The sequence below is a fragment of the Orussus abietinus genome, unplaced genomic scaffold (genome assembly GCF_000612105.2).
Source record: "Orussus abietinus isolate OABI.00-Male unplaced genomic scaffold, Oabi_2.0 scaffold145, whole genome shotgun sequence".
Classification (NCBI taxonomy): Eukaryota; Metazoa; Arthropoda; class Insecta; order Hymenoptera; family Orussidae; genus Orussus; species Orussus abietinus.
This window is the reverse complement of record NW_019394300.1, coordinates 53,651-81,191: the sequence shown is the minus strand read 5'-3', so window position 1 is coordinate 81,191 and position 27,541 is coordinate 53,651. Positions and strand designations below refer to the sequence as shown.

The window sequence follows — 27,541 nt, the reverse complement described above, 5'->3', positions numbered from 1 at the left end:
GATGTAAAAGGGACGTCAAAGAGGTCTCGTTTATGAAACTTTTCATCGGACTGGGTGTACCGAATCGTTTCAAACTTGAACATATGAACACGAAAGCTGTAAGGAAGGTCCTGACCCTCATGAAAATTCAATTTTTTAACCATTTCTTTATAGATACTTTCCAAATTTTGTATAAAAACTGAAATTTCACGAGGGTCAGGACCTTCCTTATAGTCTCCATGTTCATATTATAAAGCTTGAAACGATTCGGTACACCCAGTTCGGAGAAAAGTTTCACGAACGATTGGCTCCTCGGCTGCCATTTTCACATCCCCTTAACCCGTTGAGGCACGGTGGTATCAAGAGGGTCCCACCTTTAAAAATCTAAGCAAAAGGTGGGACAGTTTTAACCCACCTAATTCCAAAGAGTTAAGAGACACCGGGACAAAGTACACGAGCGGCAGCGAACACATGCGCGTATTTTCATATTTCACGAAAATGAAAAAAAAATGACTCTCCCCCTCTTGAAAAATGCGAAGCTCCTCGGATAAAGGATGGCGGAGTAAATCCCTCTCGGTCTCCTCGAGAATGCGTGACCGAATATCCTGTCGAAGGGGAGTCCGCGGCATCCTACGTCTCCCAGGAAGGGCGAATCCCCTTTACAGTCCTTGGTGAATTTTCAGGTTAAATCCGTTCGCTCGCCATATTGCTCTCGATTTGTCGGTCGGACGGAAGAGATAAATCCGATCGATCCGTTTCCCTCGCCCGAATTTTTCTCCCGAGACGTATGGAGCTTTTAAGGGGAGGATACAACGAAACGAATTTCCCCTGAATTTTTAGGAGACGTCCGATTGAAAATCCTGCGAAGCTGGGCCATTTCTCGAGGACGAGGGTAGAGACGGAAATGCCCGGACGTAAAATATATGGACCACGAAATGGTACAAGGAAATACAACGCCGTGTTCCGAAATCTTCTTCACCCTGTTAGAAATATTCATCAAATTCATGTACTTTTGGTACTTAAGGTTGTAGGAGAATTGTACGTTCAGTGTCCTAAAAGTGAATTAGTAGACGTCTATTACAAATTTCTAAATAAACTTATAATTTGATGACATCCTGTTTAAACTTTGTGAAATTGCGAGAGAAAATTAGTACACGTATGTACTAAATTCGACACATTTTATAAATTTCTTGCAAATATGTTATAAGTTTAGTGTGCCATGACAGAATGAAACTTCGAACAAAAATATTATAAAATTTCGCGGGCGATATTGATAGTTTCAAATACGACTTTCAAATGTTGACCAATGGACGCGCCTTCGCAACAATGCCAAATTTCTCAGGCCAATCTATTCGCGTGCGAAAAAAATTCGTATGAACTCGATAATCGGGCTCCTGACAATGGCAGAGAACAGGGGAGCTATTTTTTTCATGCTTTCGGATAGACTGCCTTCGTCTCTTGTCACGCTTGAAAAAAGGAAGAGCAAGGGCTCTCTCTCTCTCTCTCTGGGTCCTGCTGCCTTCGTGGCCTCCATATATCCTGGATATATCCTGGATATATCCTGGATATATCCTTGTCGATGGTCACGGCTCGCTACGAGTAGACTCGACGTGGGAATGTCCCGTGTGGGTTTCGGCCGCGGTCACCGCTGGCGAATCCTGCATTCCTGTTGGATGGCATCCACTAAATGGAGCATTCCCATTGTCCCGCCGAGGGACGCCGTGCTCGCAATCACTTACGTTTTCCAATCTTCCCTCGTTCGACCCAATCGTACGAAACGAAGTTGGCGCAAAACCAAGAGGACGCGTGCAAAGAACGCCCTCTCCGGATGTTTCACCTTTAGGCAACAGGAATCGCACAATTTTCCACAAATTCAAATGGTAACTAAATACCGATATTATGGGAACGGGAAAGTGGCATCCGAGGGTTCGATCGTTCGTGAAACTTTTTTCCGAACTGAGTGTACCGAATCGTTTCAAACTCTACAACGTGAATATGCAGATTACAATGAAGGTCCTGACCCTTATGAAATTTCATTTTTAATAACAAAATTATTAAAATACCTATAAACAAATTTTTAAACGATTCAAATTTCATGGGTGTCAGGACCTTCCTTGCAGCCTCCATGTTCATATTGTAAACTTTGAAATAAATCGATACACCCAGTTTAGAGTAAAATTTCATAAACGAGACTTCTATCGTCACTTTCACGTCGCCTTAAGATGATATGAAATAGTCAGCCTATATATATATATATATATTTGAGAGGTCAAATTGTTCGCGAAAGTATTCTCCGAAATGGATGTACCGATTCGTTTGAAATTTTTCGACGTGAATGTGCAGACCCGAAGGCAGGTCTTAAAACTCAGAAAACTTCATTCTTCGTACAAAATTTATTTATCACGGTCTAGAACAAACACGGCACTGTCCGTGCACTTTTTCGATGTTTTACGCTTCTTGTAGGCTTACGATAAAAAATAAAGAATTTCAGGACCTAACTCGAACAATTTAGAATACCACAGAAACGGAATATTACAGAGTCAAATGGGAAAATATGGAAAATACTTTCACCAACGATTGCAAGAGAATGCTGACTTGCCCGGGGGTAACGCATATTTTTAGAGGAAAAATTTAGTTGCAGCTAAACGTCACGGACGATGCCGTCGGTCCGTTAGCATATAAAAAGTCCAAAATTCACGGGATTTCGATTTCTTTATCGTTACTTTACCGAAATGACATATGGAACGCTTCGTCTCGTTTAACTCCCAACGTAGAGCGTAAGAGATTTCGGCGTAAATAATAAATGTCGGAAACGTGACGCACCATCTTACGTTACCACTTGAGCACCCAAGTGGCGTTACCGCCAAAAAGAGTATAGATGAATTTTATTTTATCGACGTCGACTAAATTTCTAAGCGCCTTAGGCGATACGAGAGGCTTCCTCGACTCGAACTCGGAAGAGTCGACTTCGCCGGAAACGAGGAAGGAGACGTCGTTCCCCGTTGCTCGGTCTCGTCGTCGAGGCCGGCGACCACGAGGGGAGATTCCCGGCTCGGTGAAACTTTAATGAAGATCTCGGATGATCCGAGCTCTGGAATAAAATCGCTATCGAGCCGGCGGACGGTCGCGGGTGGACTTAGCCGGGGAATTCGCCGAGATGGGTTTTCGGAGAGCTCGAAGCGGCTTCGAGTGGTTCCCCGTTCCGATTGGACGGCCCCTTCCCCCTCGGCGAGCCTTGGGCATCGATTTGCTCGTTGAAGCTGATTTAATCGTCGGTCCACCAGTGGCGCGTAGACAAAGGAGACTGCTTGCGCGGAATCGTCGCCTCGAAAGGAATAACCCGAAATGGGGAGAAGAATCGATCCTCTTAAGGGGATGTGAAACACGTCGAGAAATTTCGTCGTCGTCGGTAAAAAAAGATTTTTCTAAATACTTACGTTGCCGACGTTCGTATTTATCCCGACAGCTTTTTCGAATTATATCGGGTATCGTATCAAATGACATCCCCGATATGTCGTTTCCGTACAATAATTATAAAGAAATCGAAGGAAAACTCCAGAAATCCCCTGGATCTGGGCGACCACGCGCCATCTGTGATTTTGGGCTCAACTAAATTTTCTCTTCGAGACCTCGCGTTCGCATCGTTTTAATATGGAAACGCATAAGACACTTTTTTGCCTTCATCCTGTTCCAACGCGAGCTTCTCGATTACTAGTGTTCTAAATCATCGTACGATTGTCCTGACCCTTTTGTTTGTCATATCGAAGCCTTCCCTTCTTTTATGTCGATCGAAATATGAGATATCGATGTCATTTTGGCTCCGGTTTAGGTCTAATCAAATCCTTTTTTTTTTTTGACAATCTAAATTTTCAATGTATCGGGACAATTCTTGGACGATCACGAGTCGTGCGTCAAAGTTTCGGACAATTCGGTCCAATATCCTTAAAAAAAGTGTCTCATTCCAGTCGACTTATTTGAGGGGGATTTCATGTCACCTTAAAACGGAACTACTTATTCAAATTGACCTATTGGAGGGAGGTTTCGCTTCGCCTTAACCCGTCCGTCCCGATCCGTGCCGGATAGGGTGAATCGACTTTTTTTTTCCTTTTCCACCTTAAAGGTCGAGGGCAGGTCGGGGGTAGGTCGGGGGTAAGTCGGGGGTAAGTCGGGGGTAAGTCGGGGGTAGGAGACTCTCCGGGCATCGGACGGTTTCGCCTTCCGAGATCCCGGAATTGATTCTCGATCGGCCACGGTGCGCGACCGAATTCCGAGGCCAATGTCGTTAGATACCGTTTACCTGCCGGCGGGTTTGCGTTCGTTACACCTCGCCGAGAAATCGGAAGGAACGTAGGCCACTCCCGGGAGGGAGCGTTCCTTTAATTTCCACCATACAAATAAAAACCGGGCCGCTCTTAAGGGGGCTCCGAGAAACTGAATTTACCGGGAAATTTAGTTTCTCGCTGGTTTATGAGCGCTGGGAATTAAATTCCTTGAAAATTACGTTATCCTTCCCACGGCATCATCCGCATTTTAAGTGATATCGCTTAAACGAACGGCGCTGAAAACGCGTAATTCCTCTTCCCTTTTTTAACGATTTCGTAAAAAGTTCGGTTCCCCGATACGATCTCTGGGAAAACCCCGATTGATGAAGAATTTAACGCTGGAACGACCGGCAGATTTTTGTTTGTACAGGATGAGCCATTTGAAACAAGTAATTTCGACCCTTCTTGGTAGTTCTAGCGTTAATGACCTTCCGGCATTGCGTGGTTCCACTTGACTCCCCAAAATAACGTTATCACCGAGAAGAGGAGAGAAGAATTTAACGCGATCGTCGTCGATTCCGCCTATCGCAATTGCCCCAATCCATTCCGTCGCTTCACCGTCGCAACGTCCCCGCGTTTCGGTCGACCGGTCAAAATGGCGGCGGGGGGAAGAACTCGTACAAAGAAGAGGAAGCCACGCGTCGTCTCCGTCGCTCCTTCGTCGGCGCCCTTTCCCCCGCTGGAGAGCCCGGAGGCGCGGGAAGTACAAATCTCTGATTAGCCTACATTGCTCCGCGGCTTACGACTCGAACACCCGAGGAACTCCCGAGGAACACCCGAGGAATACTCGAGGAACATGGCCGCGTGTTCCGCGACGCGCTGCCACCGGATCATCCCCGTTATTATCTCCCCGTTATTATCTCGCCGATTGCCGCCTTGAAATTCATCTTTAACCATTTTCCGGTATCAAGAAACTCGTGACGTCAAGCGAGACGCTATGAAGTTGTATACAGGAAGGATCGAGACTTCAGAAGGGGGAGAAATAAACATAATTTCTTCATTGCTTCGTTGCTCTTTTCATTTTTTCAAATCAAAAGACCACCGTTATATCGGGTTGTCGGAAAAGTCGTGACGCATTTTTTCCATGCCATCCGTTACGAAAATGCGTCGTGACTTTGCCGACGACCCAATGGGTGCGTCGGTACGGTCGTAAAAGTATTCACCCGTTTCGCTAATTTCCTTTCTTCTCTACTTAGCGCTAAAGAACAAACTAAGGCAAGCGCTATTGCGCTATTCGGCATCTTTGTCGACAACGTTTTTTCAACGGCCCCTGGGATCGAAACGGTTAAAATCGTCATGGCTGCAGGAGGAACTACCGTGCTACGTCAAACATAGGGAGACTTTTCGATGTTATGTTTACGGTGCAAGTGAAACCGATCCATTTTATTATTACATTTCCCCTTTCTCTACCGTAGTACTTGCAGATGGCGAAATTTGACCGGCCGACGGGATCTAGGCAAATTTTACGAGGGACCGTCGGCTGACAAGTATCGCGAAGGATATGCGTTTTGTCTTTATTTTCATCTACGGCGAAGCCGTAAAAATCTAAAATTAGCGAAATCGGAGCAATTTTGCGGAGAGCCTGCAGCCGTGCCCGGGATTTTGGCGGAGCCTCTCTTCCGAAATAGATCAAACTCGTAACTGGCCCCTCACAATAGTGGCCGAGCCGTTCAACTGGAACTGCAAGGAAAACACCTACCCTTTGCGAGCGATGTCCGAATTCATTTCATCCTCCAAAGCCTTGGCAAAGACAAGTCGGCCATACCGAATGTTTCAGACGTTGAACTCGAGGAAATCGCGCGCAAATCCCAAACGGTGTCCCGCAAGAAAGAGAGTCAATAAGAGTCAAGATGACATTTAAAATAATATATTCTTCGGAAATAACATATTCTAACGTTGTTGCGCGCATAGGAAGTTTCTTCGTTTAAATTTTTAACGAATATCGATTATTTTATATTTGCAAATAAACGCCAGCATTAAAACTTTTTGTTTTAGTTTCTAACCCTGGTAATCCCATCTACGAGATTATCACACTTTTACAACAATCTTTTTTGTAAAAGTGAATAATATGAACGATACGCTATAGGAGAATCGAGGCGCAAACTGTTAAAAATAATGCCGCCTGTTAAAAAGTTGTGGTCATTTAAATTAGAAATGAATCCGATTAAAGCCAATGATTTGAAACGCGAACCCCGGAGAACGGCCCTTCGTCGCTTTCGCAAGAATCCCAGGGAAATGGTCGCGTTTGCTCGCTCCGTCCATCCAAAGTCAAGGGACGTATCCCAGTGATCCGTCTCGTAGGTATTTATGAATCAATTCCCGTCGCCACTCGCTGCATTCGTCGGCCCTCTTCGGACAATTCGGAAGCCCTCGTCGGCGCGGGGAGCAAAAAGTGCTCCATTTTCCCGAACTCGGCTCGGCTTGATCCGCGGATTAAAGGCCGACTTGTAGCAAAGAACGTTTACCCTAGATACGTGGAACGTTTCGAGCGGCCGCCGAGAGGCTTTGTCCCGCGTAACTGGGTTAACCCTGTTCGACTCGACACCGACTCCCCCGCGAAAAACTCGCCAAATTTATCTTCGCTTTGTGCCGCGCATTGCCCGTGTGTGGCTTGACACCGGACGATTCCGTTTGCGGGGCGGAAGACAAGATAAACCGCGGGTAACGTTCGATTCGACCCTTTTTTTCTCCTTCGAGTATGTCCCGTCGCGCTACAACGTTCTGCGAAATTAGGTTAGCAGACGATTATCTGCGAATCAAGGGGATGCGATAGTGGCATCCAACATTTCAAAAGTATCATTGGAAGAAATTTCAAAAGAAATGAAATTTCGCGAGAGTCTGGACCTTCCTCGTAGCCTCCATATTCGTGTTATTAAACAAGGCCTCTTTATCGGCCCTTTCGCATCACTTTAAGGACCCTTCCGATACGGATTGACCGCGCGATAATTTCTAAGATGACGTTACGCTATAACGTTGCTTATTACGATGTTCCATGTAGGTAACTAGGCCAACCAAGTTCAGGCTAATATAGACTCCTGCCCGAAGCTCGGTACGGGCCATGAAAAACTTGGGAAATTTCAACTTGGTTCGTGCCATGTAGACCTACCTCCAGGTGGGACTAAACGTAGTCTTCTAACGTTCAACCGAATTACTTTAGGATCGTTAAGAATTATTGAAAGATATTTGAACGACAACGACTCGTTACCCTGGGCCATTCTACGAAACTGGGTGAACACCGTCGTCTACCGTGTAAGCTAAAGATCGACTTTGAAAATTGCAACTCGATTTGAGTCGTATTTGGGTAGTTAAAAATATTTGGAAAAAATGTTAACCACGGACAATACTTGAGACAACGTTTTATCGACAAATGTACGAAACTCGGATTCGATTCGAGCCGGGGGTGCAGCGTACGCGAGGGGCTATTCACTCGGAAATCAGGGAAAATGATTTCCTTCTTTGAGAACCGATTGCCTTCGATTTCCTATGATAAACAATGCGATCCGGTAACGAGGGACAGCCGGTCTTAAAATTGTGGCAATGTTTCGGTGATTTCCAGCGATTTGGACCATTAAAATCCATGATTTCCTCTTCGGCGTATGGCGTCGACCGGAACTACCTTCGGGTGGCATGGACGGTAACCCACTTATAACTTTAAATTGAACCACTTTTAGGCCATTAAGAATACCGTGAATAAGTTTCAACCGCGCGATAACATCGAGGATAATATTAACCACTTCGGGAGCACCATTACCCGAAACTAGGTTAATCCAGTTGATAACCGATCGCGTAAGCTGAGGACTGGGGAGGAAAAACCTTTGAAATTTTAGGTTAGACTTGCTCGTGTCACCGTACTTTCGGTAAATTGAAATTTTCCGATTCTACGAGCGCCGTCGGTGGTTTTGAGGTCAAGCGTTTAGCAATTTGACCATGCGAGGTCGTCGATAACGATAATAATTATTGCATTCCGTTGATCCGTCAAGTTACGTTAGGTGTCCTGAGAAAAAAAATGTCATCGAACCAAAGGAATATATCTTTGAATAGTACCGAAGAAATACTTTCTTAACTCCAAGATGAATTATTTCGCTGAAATAAGCTCTATTAAACTGGAAGCAACATTTATTCGGAATAATGTCAATTTATTGCAGTCAAATAATTATTCTTCGAGTTAACAAAATGTTTCTTTGGAACCATTCAAAGATGTATTTCTTTGTTTCGATGAATCGTTTTTCGCAGGGTGGCATATTACCGATTTATGTGAAACGTGCAAGCGACAAAGATGCGACATCGGTATTTCGTATTTTGCATGGATTAAATTGAAACGGTTCTTTGGACCCCGTGGATGGGACAGAGGGTGAATCGTATGACGTTAACTCCAATCATCGTTAGGTCTATAAGAATGCCTTGACCAACTTTTGACCACTCGATACTACCTTGAATAACTTTAGCCAGCTACGCGGCTCCATTTAATGGATTCGAGTTAACCCAGTTCGCGTTGTCGCTTGCTTCTATACAACATGGTCAGAATTTCAATTCGGAATCCATCCCGCGTCGATTTTTAGTTTGAGTCCGATTTTAAGGTTGAGTTCGAATTCGGTCCGAGTTTGACTTTGATCATCGCGCAAATTTGAGATCGAATCCAAGTTCAAGTTAAAATTCGATTTTCCGTTTCAATTCGACATTGAATTACGTTAAATTCCACCTTCGGATTTGAGCCCGGTTTCCAGTTTAAATCCGAATTGTTTTTCTTCATTCAAAGAATTATTATTTCACTCGAATAAATGGGACGCATCGTTTCTTCGGAATCGTGAAAGTTTATTCGAGTAAAATAATTATCCTTTGAACGAATAAAATATTTCTTGGATCCAATGATTCTTACTTTGGGGTTGCGGACTCCAAACATCCAAAGTCCACGGGGAGACGGGACGAGTTCGGTCGAGTCCGTCTTTGGCGCCGGCGCGTCCTCGGCGGAGGGACCAACAGGCGGTCGTTTGGATGCCGGCCAGAATCCAAGTAATTAGCCGGCCGCCACGCCCGGAATTCACCTTAGGGGATGCACGGCGCTCCGCTTTCCGGGGCTACTCGAGCTTGCATTCTCCCAGAAGTGGCATCCGAAAGGCCAATCGAACTGGGTCTCCCGATTCGGATTAAACCTTACTCAATATGAATATAGAGGCCGTAAGGGAAATCCGCCCCTCGTGAAATTTCACTTTTTAGATACAAATTTGAAAATATCTATAAAGAAATTTTTTTTCAATTGAAATTTCACGAGGGTACGGACCTTCCTTGTAGCCTTCGTATTCACGTTGTAAAGTTTGAAACGACTCGGTACCCCCGGTTCGGAAAAAAGTTTCATAAAAGGTGACCCCTTAGATACCGCTTTGGTATCATCTTCAACGGTTGAGCTTAGGTGCGTACCTTGTAAACTGAAAATAGTTGAACGAACATCCCGTTTACTAGAACGCATGTAAGATTTCTCAACTTTCTTCCGCGTTTTCCAAGGCTACTCGAGAGCTTACGGTTTTCCCAGGGATAAAAGTGAATAACCGTAAGCTCGTTAATAATTATGCCGCTTGTGCCGTCCCTCTTGTGAATTGGTAAAAGGGAAACAATCGTCTCATTCCGTTACCGCACGAACATAGTATTCGAAACATTCTTTTGGTCTTTGCGGAGTTCCTCGAGCTTGCGGTTTCCGTTTCCTACCTGCATTCGAGTGGTCAGATGCGTAGACGGTTGGGATAACATTTTCGTCTTTCGTATTATATTTTGTCCCCGTTGGCAATGCTTTTCTGACAGCTGGGGCACGTCATACCGTATCATCGATGCCGATCGAGGTAGGTTTTACATCGGTTAAGTTGGAACGCAGGAAGCGAGTGGATAAGCTGATTTTAACGAAACTATCTGCATTCTTTTCTTCGCAATTTAAAAACGGATCAATTAATAATGTTTTTCCCTCCGGAATTAAACGTGCAATCATCAAGGAATGAACTTTCATGCAATTTTTCCCGATAACTCGAGCTTGCCTTTCCAAAAGCGACGCGAGCGAATGGCCAAACTTGGCCGAGATCCGCCACGATCTTAATACGTGAAAAAGTGGGCAAAAATGTAATGAAAAAGTACAATCCGTTAAGTGGGGCAACTTTCCGGAGGAAATTCGCGGCCCTGCGAGCTCTCTAATCCGTTTTACGTGGCCAGTCGAGCTCGCGTTTCCGCATGCGAGGAATGTCGCCCGTTAAGTCCGCTACCGGAGTTGGACGCCGCTAAATTCGTTGTGGCCTCGGCGAAATATTACACGCTATGAAAAATTAACCTGGATTTGCATGAAATACAGACAAACTTCCCTGGAAATTGTCGAATGCATTTTACATGCCCGCCTAAGCTCGAGCTTTCCAACATGGCGGCCGGGAGCGAGATGACCTCAAAAACTTGATCATTTCCTCCGAACGCCTGTCCGTGTCATTTGATCGAAAACGTTAGTTTTTAAGCTTAATCGTATTTCCTTTTTCATTATTTTCCAAAATGTTTTCATTCGCCACTTTCCTTTAGAAAAGGCGTGTCACATTTTACTTTTACTTTCATCATATATCGTTTACGTACAATCTTCTAGCGATACATTGGACATTGGATAATTGAGGTGAAATTCAATATTGCGATTTCTAACGGTTTTATAAAATGAGATTTTATTTCGTTGGTAGTTGTCGGTTGTGTAAAGCCGCTATCTGAAATATCTCCTTATGTATCGACTTGGTTAAAAAATCTTTTACATTAAATGTATTTTACTCGATGGGGTTCGTCGGATATAAGCGTTTCGATTTGTCGGGTCCCATATTTTCCGAAATATCGAGTCTATAACGGTACAGATCGGCTTCATTAAAATGGTGTCTGTATTCTGCCCAAGAGAGTCGTCCATTAAGGTGGGATGAAAGTGGCTACACGGAGGTCTCGTTAATGAAACTTTTCTCTGAAATGGAGGTATCGAATCGTTTAAAACTTGACAACGTGAATACGGAGGCTATACGGAAGGTTTCGATGCCCGTGAAATTGTATTTTTAATGCAAAACTTAAAAAACGCCTATAAACAGATTGAATGAAAAATGAAATTTCGTGGATGTCAGGGCGTTCCTTATAGCCTACACATTCGCGTTGAAAAGTTTGGAACGATTCGGCACGCTCGGTTAAAAAAAGATTCATACCTACCTCTTTCTCACGTCGCCTTAACGTTTCGAGTTTCTCGAAACTGCCGAGTTCGCAACGGCGCGACAACCTCGACTTTTCAAACGTTCACAGGTATTGGAAAAATTTGTCCGATTTCATTGAAACCGGTAAACTCATCGATTTCAACAGTGATATGTTTACGTTGTTCGATAACGATCGAATCGAATCCAGGAATACTGGAAACGATGACAATAATTTGGGGTCTCGTAAGCTATATTTCGATTTGGTCGTACCGAAATTAGACGCGAGTGTCATTCGATCTCAAGACTCGTGTGTACTACTTTCAATTTGACCATGTTGCGCGATCATTATTCAACTCACGGCTCGGTACTCGCTATCGTCTAATTCGAAATTGGCGTCGCACGCTTTAACTACGATCGTTAAAACCCAAAGCACAGCTCGCACGGGGTTAGCTGCTTCGAAAATGGCGACGCACATTGTAATCCTCCTCCATTATCCGATCTCGTCGCATTTCGGGCTGAAAACGGTGGAACGAAACATGAAAACACGGTCGCGCCCGGTGCTATTCTTGAATCTCCGGCATTCTTCTCTCGAGGGCGAGCATCGTAGATTCGTCTTCGTGTACATAACCGGACGACACGATGCCGTAATCGTTAATCATCGTCGGGCCAATTGTCGCGCGATAAGCCCAGCCGAACACGTGGAAACGTATTTCGGCGAGGGAGGTTACGTCGACGCGACCGGTGCGGGAATTGCACTTCCAAGATTTTCTCGGGAAGTTTCTCCTCCATTTTCCAAACTTTTTAATCACTTTCAACGGGGTCGGAGGGGAAAAGCTGGAGTCGTGTCCCCGGGAAGGCGACAGGACGCAAGAGTAATGGAAGGAAGGAAAGATGGATCTCTCTCGAAAGACGGACACCCACGAGGGCGGAGGGATCCACGTCGATGGAGACCAAGAAGAAACCGAGTAAACGATGGGAGATGGATGAGCCCGGAGACGAGAAATGGGAGGGACGAGAGGAAGAAATAAGAAATCAATTGCCGAGCCGAATGCAGTGCTGCAACTTGCGTTTTTAGGCTAGGTTAGAGATAACATTGTCCCGAATTTTTAGGAAATTCAATGAACTCTGCTCGTCGAGATGCGTACGTTTTTCATTCTTGTACTTTGAAGCGAAGACGTTTCGACAATGATCAAACCCACTCCGAGAACCGAAGCTGTACAATTAAAAAAAAAGGACACTCGGAAGATGCTTGCGAGAAACCTAAAAACGGCGCCATTCTGAATTTGAAGAATCAACGTTTGAATCCGAGGGGCTTTTTTCTTGGAAATCGGTGAAAACGATTTCCTTCTTTGCGAGCCGATTGCCTATGATTTCGTATCGTAATGCCGTCACTTAGAGATAGTCCAGAATGTCCTAAACGCACGTGGGTTCCGAGAACTGCAGGTCGTCGAAAGATCCCGGGAGAAGAGATCTCACGTCCGCGGAAACGGAGAAAACGAGGAGCCCCTTCTACCCTCCTAGAAATCTTGTCAAACTTAGAATTCATTCCTTTCGGGAGCAAGTAAGTCGGTCCTACGCTAGACCTCCGAACCCGTTGGAACGCAGCGCTAAAACGTGAACATGGTGCATAATAAAAACTGGGCCCAATGCCAAAAAAAAATGCTAATTTTCTTCGAGAATTCTACCGCCTTTCGCGGCATAACGATACGATAAACAACAATGCGATTCGGTAACAAGCGACTTCCGTGACAGTTCTCGGCGATTTCCAACGACTGCCACTTAGTTTTGAGCGTTAGTTAAAATTCATGATTTCCTTAGTAAATACCCCCCCCCCCCCCGCAAACATCGATCAATGGAACGATATATTTACGTAATCTGTACGTTCGCTCACTTATCGTCTTCCCATTGAAATATATCACTCGAGCACGGAATCTCTCTTGCAGGAAGGACAGAACGGGGAGGAAAAATGGAGTCGGGGGGCGAGGACTCGTAAAAGGAGCGGAGTAAATCCGAAAGACAAACGAGCCGAGCCGAAGGAAGAGGAGCAATCCCGACGCGTTTAACGTCCTTTATCGAGCTCTTTGTCCGGTCATTCGATTCCCTCCTCGGCGTCCCGTGTAAACGAGTTTCCACGACTCGGAACAGGAATCCCGGAGGCGCTTCCCCGCTGCCCTAATCCAATGATCGCGTCCTCGTCGATTCCTCTTGTCGGGTATATTCCGACTCGCGAAGAAAATGCGTCGACCACCTCCTTTCATCGATTTCGCGACGCAGTACTCGTTGCCACAGTTCAAGTATTCCTAACGTAAGTGAATATCTACACCTGGAGGAAAGGACGGGGACGAGTACCGAGAGTCGCGAAGGTTACGTAATTCCTTCCGATCGGTACACTCGTACGAGCCGGTTCTACGAGGCCACCGGGCGAGCTTTGTGCGACTCCTAAGCGGACAATCGGCAGAAGTTCCTTTATTATCGGGTAGACCTAATTGGATGTCGCGGCACCCCGGAGGGAAGGCCTTTTGATCGCTATATTGCGCCTTATTCGTTCATTCGAGTAATCCTTATTGAAATCGTCTACTCGAGTCCAAAATCGAATTCTTCGAGTATCTCGAGTTGGGAAAGTATTCGACCGGAGTAAGGCGCCTAAACCGAGTACCGATTTCGAGCCGAGCCGGTCCTCCGCTCGTTGCGCAACGAGGCCGCCGGGAGGACTTTCTCGAAATCCCGAAGGCACGATTGATCGCGGTTCCTCCGTCACCGGGAGGACGTAATTGGATGGCACGACACCGGCCCAGAAAGGAGGTCTCCGCGAATTTCCTAGGCACGCGATGCCGACCAAATGGGTCGTAATGTCGGCCCGATCGGTCCACGTCGTCGTTTACCGGCCCTCGACGACGCTCGACGACGCTCGACGACGTAAAGTCCGAGCACTCGCCTACAAAGAGCGCCCCGACGTGTCGTCAAGATTTACCGCCCCAACTGCGGCAGGGTGGATGCGGTCTTTTTCTTTATTATTCGTGACCGAATCCGGGACCGGCGTTCCGTTCCGTTTCGGAAACGATCGGGCCCGGTGGACGCGAATGCCTTCCCCGAGGATAAGATGTCCGGAGGGAAGAGCTTTCGTGTCCGCCCTTATGCGCTCGATTCTTTTACAACGCGGTACTCCGGAAACGGTTTCGTTGCGACACGGTGCAAAAAGCGGATCGGTCCTCTCGCAACGCGATATTCATCCAACGCGGCTTTGATACATCTCGGAACCGATTAACCGCGCAATAAGAATATACACCTATATTAAGTAGAGGAATAAGTTCTCGCCGTTTTAATTACGTTACGTTACGTTACGTTAAAAACGGCGGAAACTCGTTCCTCGACCTAACCCTCGTGGCACAAAATATTTCTCTTATGTTATCAATATATTTAACGAATATCGTACATTTTGTAAATATGTAGCAGTCCTTTGAAATATTTACAAAACATTTACTTAAGAATATTATTTTTATGTTATTCGTATACGTAATATTAGCTCCATGTGGTTTCGTAACATTTGTTTTAAAGATACGCAAAACGTTTCGTTTCGTTTCAATATAACTGGTTTTTAAATCGAATACATTATAAAAGTTTTAAAAATATTTAATATCAAAATCACACGTTTTGCTCCCATAATCAAATAGCGGAATGAAAATATTGCAAAAATTTGTCGTATTTTGATACCAAACGAAGTGTCCGATAATAATTGTAAAGTAAAAAATATATTTTTATTATATGTTTATAAATTATTGAAACGACGCGTCATTGAGATTTTCAACAAATATTTGATATATCTTCAAATGAAATCAACGAGACTTCTTGAAAAATCTGTTGCTTGAGATATTTAGCCAAGATTACAAAGAAATAATTAGAAATTACTCTGCGCTACTAAGGAATAATATAGGTAAACGAAAAAAGTTTTATCAACGCGTGTAGAGAAATTCTCCGACATCTTGGGAACGACCCAAACTGCAGTTCTTCCTAAATGTGCGAGATGGCGCCATTGGTCGATTGGAGTATCAAAAGTCACGAGTCCAAGAGATATCTCCGATTTTACTTCGATCTATTTACGATCGTTCCGTGGGAACGACACGTGGAGTACCTAGTTTCGTATAATTCTCAACGTAGAGGGTAACGGACTTCGACATAAATATAAACGTCGGCTCGCGTTCTCCCTCGAGTATTAAAAATGGCGCGTCCGCCGAAAAGAGGGCGGATGGAGTTAATTTCGCGGCGCCTTAAATCCCGGACATCTCCGAACTCGTTGGCAAGGATGACAGACGCGAGGCATCGACTCCGGCTCGAAGTGGAAAATCTAGTTACTCGGGGGGTGTGGAAAATCACTAGCGGCGCGCCGACGCTTCGTCGCAGCTACTTTGGGGATGGATTTTCCCGCAACCGTGCCGAGCACAATGCTCGTGACGTATTTCACGTGTACCGAGGCTTTTCCATCTGGCGCCCGTAAATTAGAACGCGGTGACGTTCTCATGCGCCCAATTAATATTGCGTGACTGTTCGGAACTCACCTACGGGGGAAGTAACACCTGTTGTACACGAACGGTTTCGTGTCTAACAAAATAATGACATTCCGAATGGGGTAAATGTTAACTTTGGATTCATCTTCTCGCGTCTGGGTTGATAACGATCGACGTTCCTCGACTACCGCGATAATTATCGCCCCGTACCTCCTCGCCCTATTGGAAATAATTATCAAATTCATCCGCTCTTAGGACGTAAGGTTGGAGTGAAATGATGAATTTGCCCTCTTAGAAGTAAATTAGGAAAGATGGATTATAAAGTAAATTTAAGTAAATTTATAATTTTATAACGTCCCGTTATGATCTTGCGAAATTGCAGAGGAAATTGGGTATACCGGGTTAAATACATTTATAACACGTGTTATAACTTGAAAGAAAAATATTATAAAGTCATAATGCTCTTTTAATTGGGCAGAGATCGTTTGTCCCTTCGCGACGCCTAATAGACTTTTACGAACGGTCATTCGACAGCTGTCGCGAAAGTCGATAGTTAGTAATTAAAAATAGGTCGTTCAATATATACCCTCTACACTGCGCAAAAAATATCATTGAACGAAAAAAATATTTCATTGAATAGGATCAATGAGATATCTCGTTAATTCAAAGAATAATTATTTGACTCAAATGAGCTCGAATAAATTGGATGCAAGATTTATTCGGAATTCGAAATATTTCTTTGGCACTATATTCAAAGAAACATTTCTTTTATCGAATGAATGTTTTTTCTCAGCTATTAACGACCTCTTCCGAAGAAGGGTTAGCCAGGAGTTACCTGATTCTTGGGTCCTTAAGTTTGCGTCTAATCGACTTTTATTCGCAAATTAACCGTGACTCTTGACAAGGTACGGCAACGCGAGCATCTCCTCTTTCCGTTCCCCTCGGCCGGAATAGTGGGCACTAATGGGCGAGAAGAAACGACAAAGAAACGACAACGACCCGAGGCAAGACGGGACTCGTTTTTCACATGGCGGCACGCCAAAGGGGGAAAGAGATATCCCGGGGCCACGCAGGCTGAAAAGAAGCGTCCGAAGGCAATCCGCCCTTCTGGGCGGCTCCTTCGGGTCCGAATCGGGTGCACTCTCCGACGCGACGCTATCGGGCGTCGTATCGATACGAAACGGTTTTCGACATTGAGGTGAAACGAAACCCCCCTCGATCAATCGACTCGAATCGAGACCACTTCTTTTTTAAGGGTATTGGACCGAACCGTCCGAAGCTTTGACACGTTACTTCGGAGCACCGAAGAATCATCTCGACGCATTCAAAATGTGGATTTTCGAAGAAAATTCTTGACTTCGCCTAGGCGGTGAACCTACGCATCGGTTGCCGTCGATGAATACGAGATCGTTCGGAAATGCACCGCGACGAAAGGGGATCGCCACGATACGACCGTAACGCGGAAACGCCACACAAGAACGGTATTTAATGGGATCGTTTACTCTCCCGACGACGGCGAAGTATTTATACTTATTTTTCCGACGCAGGGCTCGAGGGAATCGATTCCGGGCAATTTTAGGCACAATCGGCCCCCGAAAAGCGCATAGGCGCCCTCGAGGGCGGTACTCGACATCGCATCCGTCGATAAATCCCACAATTCCTCGGGTTCCCCTCCTATAGGGTCCACTTCCCTCTCTCTCGCCCCCATTAACGATTACCGAGATAGGGGAAGCTGCCACTGATCTCTCTCTCTTCCAGAGACGAGCGGAATCGGCCTTGGTTTTGGTCTTTCAAAGTGCACCAGACCGAAGGACCAAGACCAGGACTCGACCGAGCGGGACCAGAAATTGAGAATACGCAACCAAGGATGAGAGCAGAGCCGTGCCATGATCGACTCGGTCTTGGTCTTGTATTTGCTCCATCCTAGCTGGATAGCCGATACCCCAGGAAACGATGTAACGACTAGGAGCAACTACGGATTAGCCTCGGATTACGAGCCCATCGACTAATAGTCTAGCACTTGTCTATACGTCCAAATGAAATCGTCGTTTAACGCAAGTATCTATACGTTTACTAGAAAAGTTGATTCCATCGCAGCTTCTTTCCGCGTGGACGCGCGTTACTTATTGTTAGTGGGACGTAATAATCAAAATAGGAATACAAGGATGTATGGAGAATAAGAAACAAAGCTAGAAAGAAGAAAGAGATCGATAATACGGAACGCCTAAAAGTGCATCACAGAGACAAGACGACGAACGCCAAATAGGGACCAAAAAGTAAGAGCCAACGAATAAAGTATAAGGAATGAGGAGAAAGAAATAAAAAATGAAGTTTAAATAAACTGGCACGGTACCACGACATAACTTCTAATGCCTTAAATGTGCGAATGGAAGATAACTTTACGTAATCTCGATAGGACGAAGCCGTAAAAAGAACTCGGAGAAAGGCTGCGTCGTTACGTGGTTTGATGAATCTTCCTCATTGGTCGGATAAAAAATAATAACGAGGGTCAACTTTCCATCTCATGACTCGTCAACGTAAACCTCGATGTAACGTTCTGAACGCCACGAAATGCTCCGCTACCGATTAAGTAAAATATTACACAAATTAAACTGAATTTAATTTAATTCGTCGGATTAACCCAGTCCGTTAAATCTCACTGGGAATGAACCTTGCAGGTTATAAGCGCAGAGAAAAAAGGATATTTTTGAAAAAGTGCCGCCCCGATAGAAGACGCTGAAACGTGATTTATTGTAACCCGATAAATCGCAACGTTATCCCTTGTCGGAGGGCCGGAATCCGTGACCTCGGTCAATATCAGTGCCGAATAGCTAAATTAACTCATGACAAAGTTGGGTTAACTCGTTTGCCGTATGTCCAGAATTATTTCGGTGATACTTAAATTTCATCCACACCCATAAACAATTAAAAGTGCATACCCGAACGGTGCATCCACTTTACGTCATCTCGACCTGCTGCTCCAATCGATAAAGTGACCATTATTATAATTAATATAACTACTAAAGTTGCTTCTTCTTTAAAAATGTACAGAATATATTGTAATTAATTTGTAAATGCTTAACATGAACCATTGACTTATATGCATTTATCGCCGTGAATTTAGTTGATTAAAAGATGTATTAAGAAATTTAGTTTGCATAAAAATCTATTTAAATACGCAACATCCATGTGTTTAGTTAATAAACGCGAAGCGCAATACATTTTCCGGAAAGAAGGAATTTTTAAATGCAAAACATGACGACTTGACCGATATAAATTGTTCCATTTGATGTACGTAGGCAAAATAAATTCGTTTATTTAAGAATCCGTTAAAAAGTGACAAATGCAATGTATCTTCCCGCTAGAGAAATCGAAATTGAAACGGTGGCGAGCGAAATCGCGAGTCGTTACTTTAAGCTATATCACCGTAGCGACGCAAATTGATAAGAAACGTCCTCGTTTGATACAAGTAGAAATTTCTCAGGGGATTCGTCAAACGGCAACTTCGATTTGTTCTCGCGTCGCTCCCTTCGGGCGTCCTCCAATTTTCGATACCGCCAGCATTTTAATTAAACCAAATGGCAAAGTACGATCGCGTGTTTCTGACGTTCGACGTCCGCTCCCGTTTCCTTCGAGAGCGTGTTTTATTACGTCAGACGTTTAATTAATCATTCCGCGGGAATGGGATTTTTTGTGCCAATTAAAGGATTCCCCGGTGGCGGAAAAAAAAAGTGCTCAAACGGTTACGACGACTTCGGACAATGTCACTTAAGCGTTACACCTGACGTTAACCGCGAGTCATCCGCGATTCTCTCATTCCCCGATTTCGCTTTTACTTTACGGACAAGTTACTCGGGCGACGCATCGATAAGTCGGATAAGTCGGTTATCGGACCGCATGCGGGGAACCGCCGTCTCTGCAACGGATCGCGGCAGAGAGAGGTTACGTCGAACACCCAAAAATGTCAATTTCACGATTAATTATGCGCATGCAAGGGTGGGCATTTGCATATCATTTTTGCCCCGTTGATTTAATTCGCGGTATCGCGCATTCGATGGTCCCTTTTACAATCACCACCGTAAGTGCAATTATTTAGTTCCGTGCATGCATTGAAAAATGAGAAAAAGGTAGAAACGCATTATTTTCCTTAAAGAGTAATATCCTCGAAGAGTGTAGGGTATGTTGCGTGAAAAGGACCGTTCGAAGGGCGTCGATCCGTATCTTCTCTCTTAACCGTGTATTCCCATTCTCCGGAAGACAAGCGTTCCCGGATTGTTGTGCAAGAAAAGCTGTCGAATCGCGTTTCACGTCTAAATAACGTATTTATTCGGGAAGATCGTAGGTTTCCTCGGTTCGCGTTGTTGGGTCGCGTCATGGCTTCCGGGTGTTTCCCGCGTTTGTTGGCTTCTTTCCTCCTTGTCGACGTCTTTGGGACTTGCGATTCTTCGATACCGCGTTCGTTTATCGAGATCAAAGTACACGAAACAACGTTCCACGTCGCATTTACTTTCAAACATGGTCCGTGTTATTTACACCCGTGTTTATAAAAATCTACGACTCGCCCTGTACACGTACCCTGCCAAAAAATGATTCAAACATTATACAATTTTTGTCGGAAGTTTTGTTACATACTAATTTTGTAACCCTTCCAAACAACATTTACACCATATGTTAAAAATTGAATACACAAGTGTACTCATTGTTCTACAAAATTTCACAACATTCTAATACGATGTTGCAAAATTACAAATTAATTTCGAAGTTCATCGTAAATGTGTAGCAATTCACTTCTGAGACATGAAATTTATCATGTTACCTCAGCCTTGTGTACTAAAGACGTATGAATTTTCTACACATTCCTAACAGGGTATATTCGTTGAGAAGTGAAGAAAATGCCAACGAACCCCGTGGTTGGCGAGCTACTCGAAACACAAGCCGAGGAGAAAGTCGACATCAGCCGAAACGCCGGAATAAACCGGCGGGGAGGGTCGAGCACCCGAAGCTCCGTTTATTACCTCGAACCGCGCGTTTGCATTTTTCAAGCGGTGATTATTCCCGGTTAAGCATTCAGCGGGGCAGAGAATTTCGCGTCCGAAATTTCAAATCATGGGAACCGTTTAACTCGCTCGGCCTCTCCCAAGAATAGGATATTTCGGAGGAGAATCGGAATACGAGGAAACTGGTATAGACATTGACGAAATGTGTCCGCAGTCAAAGCGTTAAGAAGGATCGAGGGCATCGCTCTCCGAAAGTCGAATTGCGTCGGGCCCGGCAACGGATTCCCGATTCCGGGACAACGATTCGACAATAGCGACGAGCGAGATCGGTCTTGGCCTTGCTTAGGCGAGGATCGTTCCCACGCTGATGCAAAAAGTGCAAACCAAGACCGATTTTGCTCGTCACCGATTGACGAGAGACCCAATGGCTCAAACGATCCGGCCTGTGCGTGTTTCGGTTGCCGGTGACAGTTCTTAAGGGGATGTGAAAGTGTCATCCGAGGGGTCAATCGTTCGTGAAAGTATTCTTCGAATTGGGTGTTCCAATTTGTTTTCGATTTTACCACATAAATAAAAAGGTCAAGGGTAGGTCTCGAGACCTGCGAAATATTGATATATCTTATAAAACAAATGTTAAAAATAACTACAAAGAAATTATCTTAAAATTGAAATTTCAAGGACGTCAGGACATTTCTTATAGCCCCTGTATTTACACCGTAAGGTTTAACACGATTCGGTTGAAAGTTTCATAAACGAGACCGCTTGGACCCCACTTTCGCCTCATCTTAATGCGCTATTTACTGTAAGGACGCTCCTCGGTGTTCCGAACTCGAAAGTAAATCCGTATTATTTGATCCGCTGCCTTTTCTCTTAGCAATGGCGATCCTCTCGACGACGATCACTCGTAAAAGAGGTCATAAAATGGCGGCAGATCCGATAGCAGGCTAGAAATGGCGGCCGTCTTAATTCGGAGAGTTCGGGTCTGTCAAGGTTGAATCGCTTACCGACGGCCGAACGCTGTCGGACACGAATGCCGTCTCTGCCGCCACAGATACTTTATAACAGCCGAGTTTATTCAACGTAATCTCCGTCGTTGCGGAAGACGTCAGCCTCCTCCTCGACCGGCTCACCGTTTTCGACGGTCCGTTTACCACCGACATTGACAAACTAGCCCTGGACATTCCGGGGAGATGCGTAAACTTGCAATTTATTACAACACGGTATGCAACCACTTGTATCCGCTACTCGACGTAATATACTTCTCGAATGTACCGTTCAAAAAAAACATTACACTTTTATAATACTTTTTTCTTGGAAAATTCAGACATGGTATACTAATTTTATAAAATATTTCTAAGAAATTTGTAAAATGTGGTATAAATTTACGACATAAGTGTATTCATTTTTCCACGTAATTTCACAAAATTATAATGTGATATATCATCGTATTACAAGTCTGTTTAGAAATTCGTAATAAATATAATATATACTAATTGACTTTTAGGACATTACATTTATAGTTCCATTACAACCTTATGTACTAAAAGTGTATAAATTTAATGAATATTTATAACAGTGTACCGTTTAAGGTGAAGTAAAACGCGTCGAGGAATTTGATCGACGTCGGTAAAAAAGATTGATTGTCATAATACTGGCCGAAAATATTTATCCGTTCTGAACGTCGATCGTGTACACGTACGCCATCGTATTTGCTTGAGAAAACTGTGCTACGGTACATCTATTAACATTTCTGCCGATTTCTTTACTCATCCTGCCATTTTGCTCAAGATTTTGGGTACTACTCGCGCAGAATTAGCGTCCTTCGAAATATAGGGTATATTTGTCCGATTTTCGTTTCAAGTGTCGTTGCGGTTTAGTACACGTTTGTATTCGAAAAGCGAACGAAATACCGAAGTCATTTTGAACGGGGTACCTTGACAACTCGGGTGGGAAAATCCTCTACGAAAATTGATCTCTCCCCCCATTGTAGTTTCCAGACCCGTATGCACGAGTCATCCATTTCAGTTAATGCGCGGCATAAACGAGCGTTAACAGCTGGGCATTTAAAACGACATCCCCGTATATGACGCCCGTTAATGCGTTACATGTTAACAACGATGTGCGATGTTATCAAATGTGATACACATTCGCGCCGTAACGAGCGCCGAGAATATCCTAATTAGTGCTCGACTTAACCTCAAATGAGTATACGCGTTAACTGCACCCTGCGAACGTGCTCACATTCGATTTAACATTAAATGCAGAGTAGGGCATTGTCACATAATTGCTTCAACTCTGTACCGTAAGTTAAAAAAAAATGATTTCGTATTAAATTTAACAGCATATTGGTAAGGACACCGCCAAGATTGTTACTTAAAGGTTAGTACACTTAAAATAATGAATTGTAAATAAATGTATAAAATAGAGGTTAGTTGCCTTTAGTAGCTGTTAAACGATAACCTCTCCCGAGAAATGAAAACACTTGAAAAAGTGTTGCTAGCTGCTCACCTCGACACATTTTGCAGAAATTCTTAAATTTTCATGAAAAATTCGATCAAAGAGTGAAATGACCGAAAGAGAATCGCGGCACAAAACGCGTTAACGTCTAAGCAAGAGAAATTAGATGCACTCGGATGGCGGCGTTAAGTGCACGGTGTCGGATTGGCATTTAAAACGACATCGCTGTATTTGCCCTCAATTGATGTATCACGTGTAGAGACCGAAGTGTGCGCGATGTTATCACCGTCGCGTTGTGTGTCACGTAACGAGACCAATCGGTGCCCGACTCGGACTATGAACGCCCATCGCTCCTATTAAAAAGGTCTAACGTTGAGTTTTACGTGAAAAGTCAACACGCGAAATAAAACTTTTAAACGATGCACGGGATAAATGTTCTCTAGGGTCCAGACCTGCGTACACGATAGCGGCCAAACCTAACCCCTAGAAATCATTTTCCGCAGGTGAGCGCAAGAGAAACAAAGGGGGACACGTTTCTGTCCGTTTGATAGACGTAACCTTACATCGGCAATTTTGCTAGACAAAGGTTGAATAAAAATCGTCAATAATTAATCCACCCACGGTAAGAATTTCCATACCTATGAATATCGTTGTGCCTTAGGGTGAACCGGTACCGTGCACGAAAATTCGACGTAGGACATGCCGATCCGATCATAAGGGGTTGCCTACTCTCTTTTTCTTTTTACACGAACCGATTGCAACGAGCAATAGAAGGCAATTTGGCAAATCGCCTATCCAGCTCCAAGAGAGAGGGGGAGAGAAAATAGCCCCTCGATTCGCTGTCACTTTCCTTCCCACTTGACAGAAATACCGAGGGTATAATTAGGTTTGTATGTTCAATACGGAGTTGATCAAAATCACGATTAAAAACAGATAAATGAAAAGTCGGCGATCTGTCGTTAAATTACGATTTTCTTCATATTTTAACGAATCGGACCGAACACCTCATTTAACGCGTTAAGCGCGGCGTCAGTCCCTGGGGACTGACAGTGAACTTTCCGTTCGGTCCCGTGGGACTGACGCGGCATCAAGAATTCTGTATAGAACAAATATTTCACAGCAAAATCGGCTCCGCACATAAGGAGACATTCTATGCATATACGACGTTAAAATATTTATAAAATCTATCTCCAAACTATCTGCCATACAAGAAATATAATGACGTTTCATGTATACAGAATGACCCTTTCATGTGACCATGACGCGGTAAAAAAATCGGCATTCTAAATAACGTAGATTAGTCGACTAGAACCAGAGATCGGTTAATTGCGATTTTAATGGACCGATTCGAATCATCTTAGCCCCGGTTCCGCGGAGAACGCGGAATCCCGAGTCGGTGGTGCTCCCGCCCATCTGTAACGCGATTCGTCAACTTTAATCCGGAATTATTCCGTCCGACTTTGTCTCTCGGAGGAAACTTCCATGGAACGAGGTTCGCAGAGTAGTTTCCGCCGAGCCGGGACTGCGGAATCCCCCGGGATCGAAGTAAATCCCTTCCGACTGTTCGGAACGCGTCCCGGATGCCTCGACGGTATTTTGAGGTTATCCGAAATCAATTTCGAGATGGCTCCGACGCTAAGAACTATCGCGCGTTAATTAGCCTTATAATCGTTTTCGAGTGAGTGCTTCGATCCGATTCACGCGTCGATAGTTCCTCGCAACGTTGGATTCATTTACACCACCACTCTTCCGCGTATGCTAAACAGGGTTTTTATTGCGTCAATTCGTCGCGCTTTGCATTTTCAAATTTCCTCTTTCTAGATTATATTTTGCAACTTGTATCTTTGGACTAAATACGCAATAACGTTCGCACATTTAAATTACATTTTTGAATGAAGTTTCCGATAAACCAAAATCACAAGGAATTGTGTCATTTTATACTGTATTCCAGTAAATTTTACTCTAAATAATCTAAATTCCTCCCAGCAATTTTTAAACTAGCATGTTAGTAATTGAACATTCATGTATGTATATATATTACAGTATATTAATTATTCCGATACCAACTGAAAGTAAAAGAATGGCATTATTGTTTCATTCAGTTAATGAAAATGATTTATTTCGCGATCAGTAGCAAAGCGGATCATCACTTCAGATTATGTCGTTTATAAAAATTGTTTAACCAAAATTATTCAGAAAAGAATGCTTACAACTTTCGTCTAACTCGACTGTACTTACGGTCAAAATGATATCGGAATGTCATTAATTCGCGTCTGAAGATTCTTTAAAGCTTCGTTTGCATTCCTAATGGCTCGCGCTCGTAATTCACTTTCCGCGTTGCAAATTACTCGTATTCCTCCTAGGAAGAAATTTTTCCGCTCCACTCGAATGTACACACTTATTAGGTTCCTGCTTAATAATTATCCACGTACGAATCATCCCCGATAGATTCTTGGATGCCCGTCGAGAATTTCAAAAAAATATCGTACAATATTTCGAAAAATATTTTCAACCTTCGGAGTATTTAAAATTTTTTTAAATTTCTTCGAGTATTCCAAAAAAGTGTACTGCATCAAAGTACGATTTATGAGATAAAACACGTCACGGATACGTTAACCCCTTCACCCTCGGGGAACTCGTGCATTGGAATAAAATGCGAAACTACGAGTATACGTACCGAATAAATTGAACACCTCGTTTCGTAAGGCACAAATATCGGTCAAAGGGAATAGCTAAATATCGAGTCGTGAGGCTACTCACTTGGAAATCAGTGGAAACAATTTCCTTCTTTGAGAATCGATTGCTTTTGGACAATAAACAACAATGCCATTCGGTAACGAGGGACGTTCGATCTTCAAACTGAGTATTTCGATGATTTTCAACAATTTCTAGTGATTTCTGCTTGCGATTTCCAGCACATTTCCCCGTGATTTCGAGCATTAAAATCCACGATTTCCCGAGTGAATACCTCCTCGTATCGAGTGATCGCAAAGGCGAACGTACTCCATAAAACAACCCCATCGCTTCGAGGCTGGCTGGCCGATCGCTGAATCCGCGCTCGACTCGCGACACAAGTGAGGTGTTACGTCAAAGGTAATCAAGCAAAAACATTTCCAAGCGGAGCCGGCCTCAAAACAAAGAATTCCCAGAACTCCATAGAATCGGAAGATCGCGAAGAGCGGTATCCGATGTTCATTCAATCGACCGACAAACCAACAACGAGGTTACGCGCGTTATCCAAAATCTCACCTATAGAAACCCTATAGGAACCGCGAATAACATAAAAAGCGTACGTAACCCGTCTTACAGGGCCATAAGATAGAGATGGCGGGATGTTCCCAGCGCCGCCACCGGTGAGCCAACCAACTATCGAGAATCAAACGTTCGTCCGGGCTTCTACGGGGGTCCGACGAGTTCTTTACGGGGGGGTACTCGACGAAGAGAAGCAACCGGCGAAAAAACGGGGGGCGACGATCAAAGGGTAGCACTCACCAAATGAAGTCCTTGCAGTGGCTGCAGAAGGTGGGCTGCTTGAAGAAGCGGGGCATGAAGCTGTGGTCCTTGACCATGTAGACGTTCTTCTTCTTGAGGGCGCCCTTGCGGCCGCGCAGCTTCTTGGCGAAGGCGGTGGTGGAGTCCCCCGGGCCGAGGGAGTCCTCGCACGCGTTGCCGTCCTCGTCCGCCATGGGTGCGATGCGGCCCCGCGGGGGCGGAGGTCGGCCGAGGGTTGGGCTCCCGAGGGTGCCGCGTGGCCGTCAAGGCCCGAGGTCGGCTCGCGATCCCGCGCGAGAGATCCGCTCGCGAGAACTCGGTACTTACCACGCCGTTGCGTCCGCCACCGTACTCGGACGTGCACCGTCTGACCGCCCGGCGCCGCCAGCTCCGCCCCCACCACCGCGCTCGTTCCCACCGCCTGCGCGCGCAGCACCCCTGCGCGGGCCGTGCCGCGCACGCGGAGTATCGACATTCGGCTGCGGCCGAGCGACGACCGCGCGGCCCTGCTCGCCTTTGCTTACCTCTACCGCCGTCGCCGCCACCGCCGCCGCCACCGCCGCCGCCACCGCCGGGCTTCGCTCCCCACGGCCGACACGTGGGACGAGTCTTCCCGG

At 44.8% G+C, this 27,541-nt stretch overlaps 1 protein-coding gene across 1 annotated transcript in view; it reads right to left on the bottom strand.

Moving 5' to 3' along the window:
• Positions 1 to 27,273, bottom strand: part of LOC105694333 (protein kinase C, brain isozyme) — a 62,328-nt gene extending 35,055 nt beyond the window's left edge. Inside the window, exon 1 of the mRNA XM_012414870.1 lies at positions 26,925 to 27,273. Coding sequence (XP_012270293.1) covers positions 26,925 to 27,118 — 194 coding nt within the window. The 5' untranslated portion in view covers positions 27,119 to 27,273. The remainder of the gene's footprint in view (positions 1 to 26,924) is intronic.
• Positions 27,274 to 27,541: the final 268 nt, after the last annotated feature.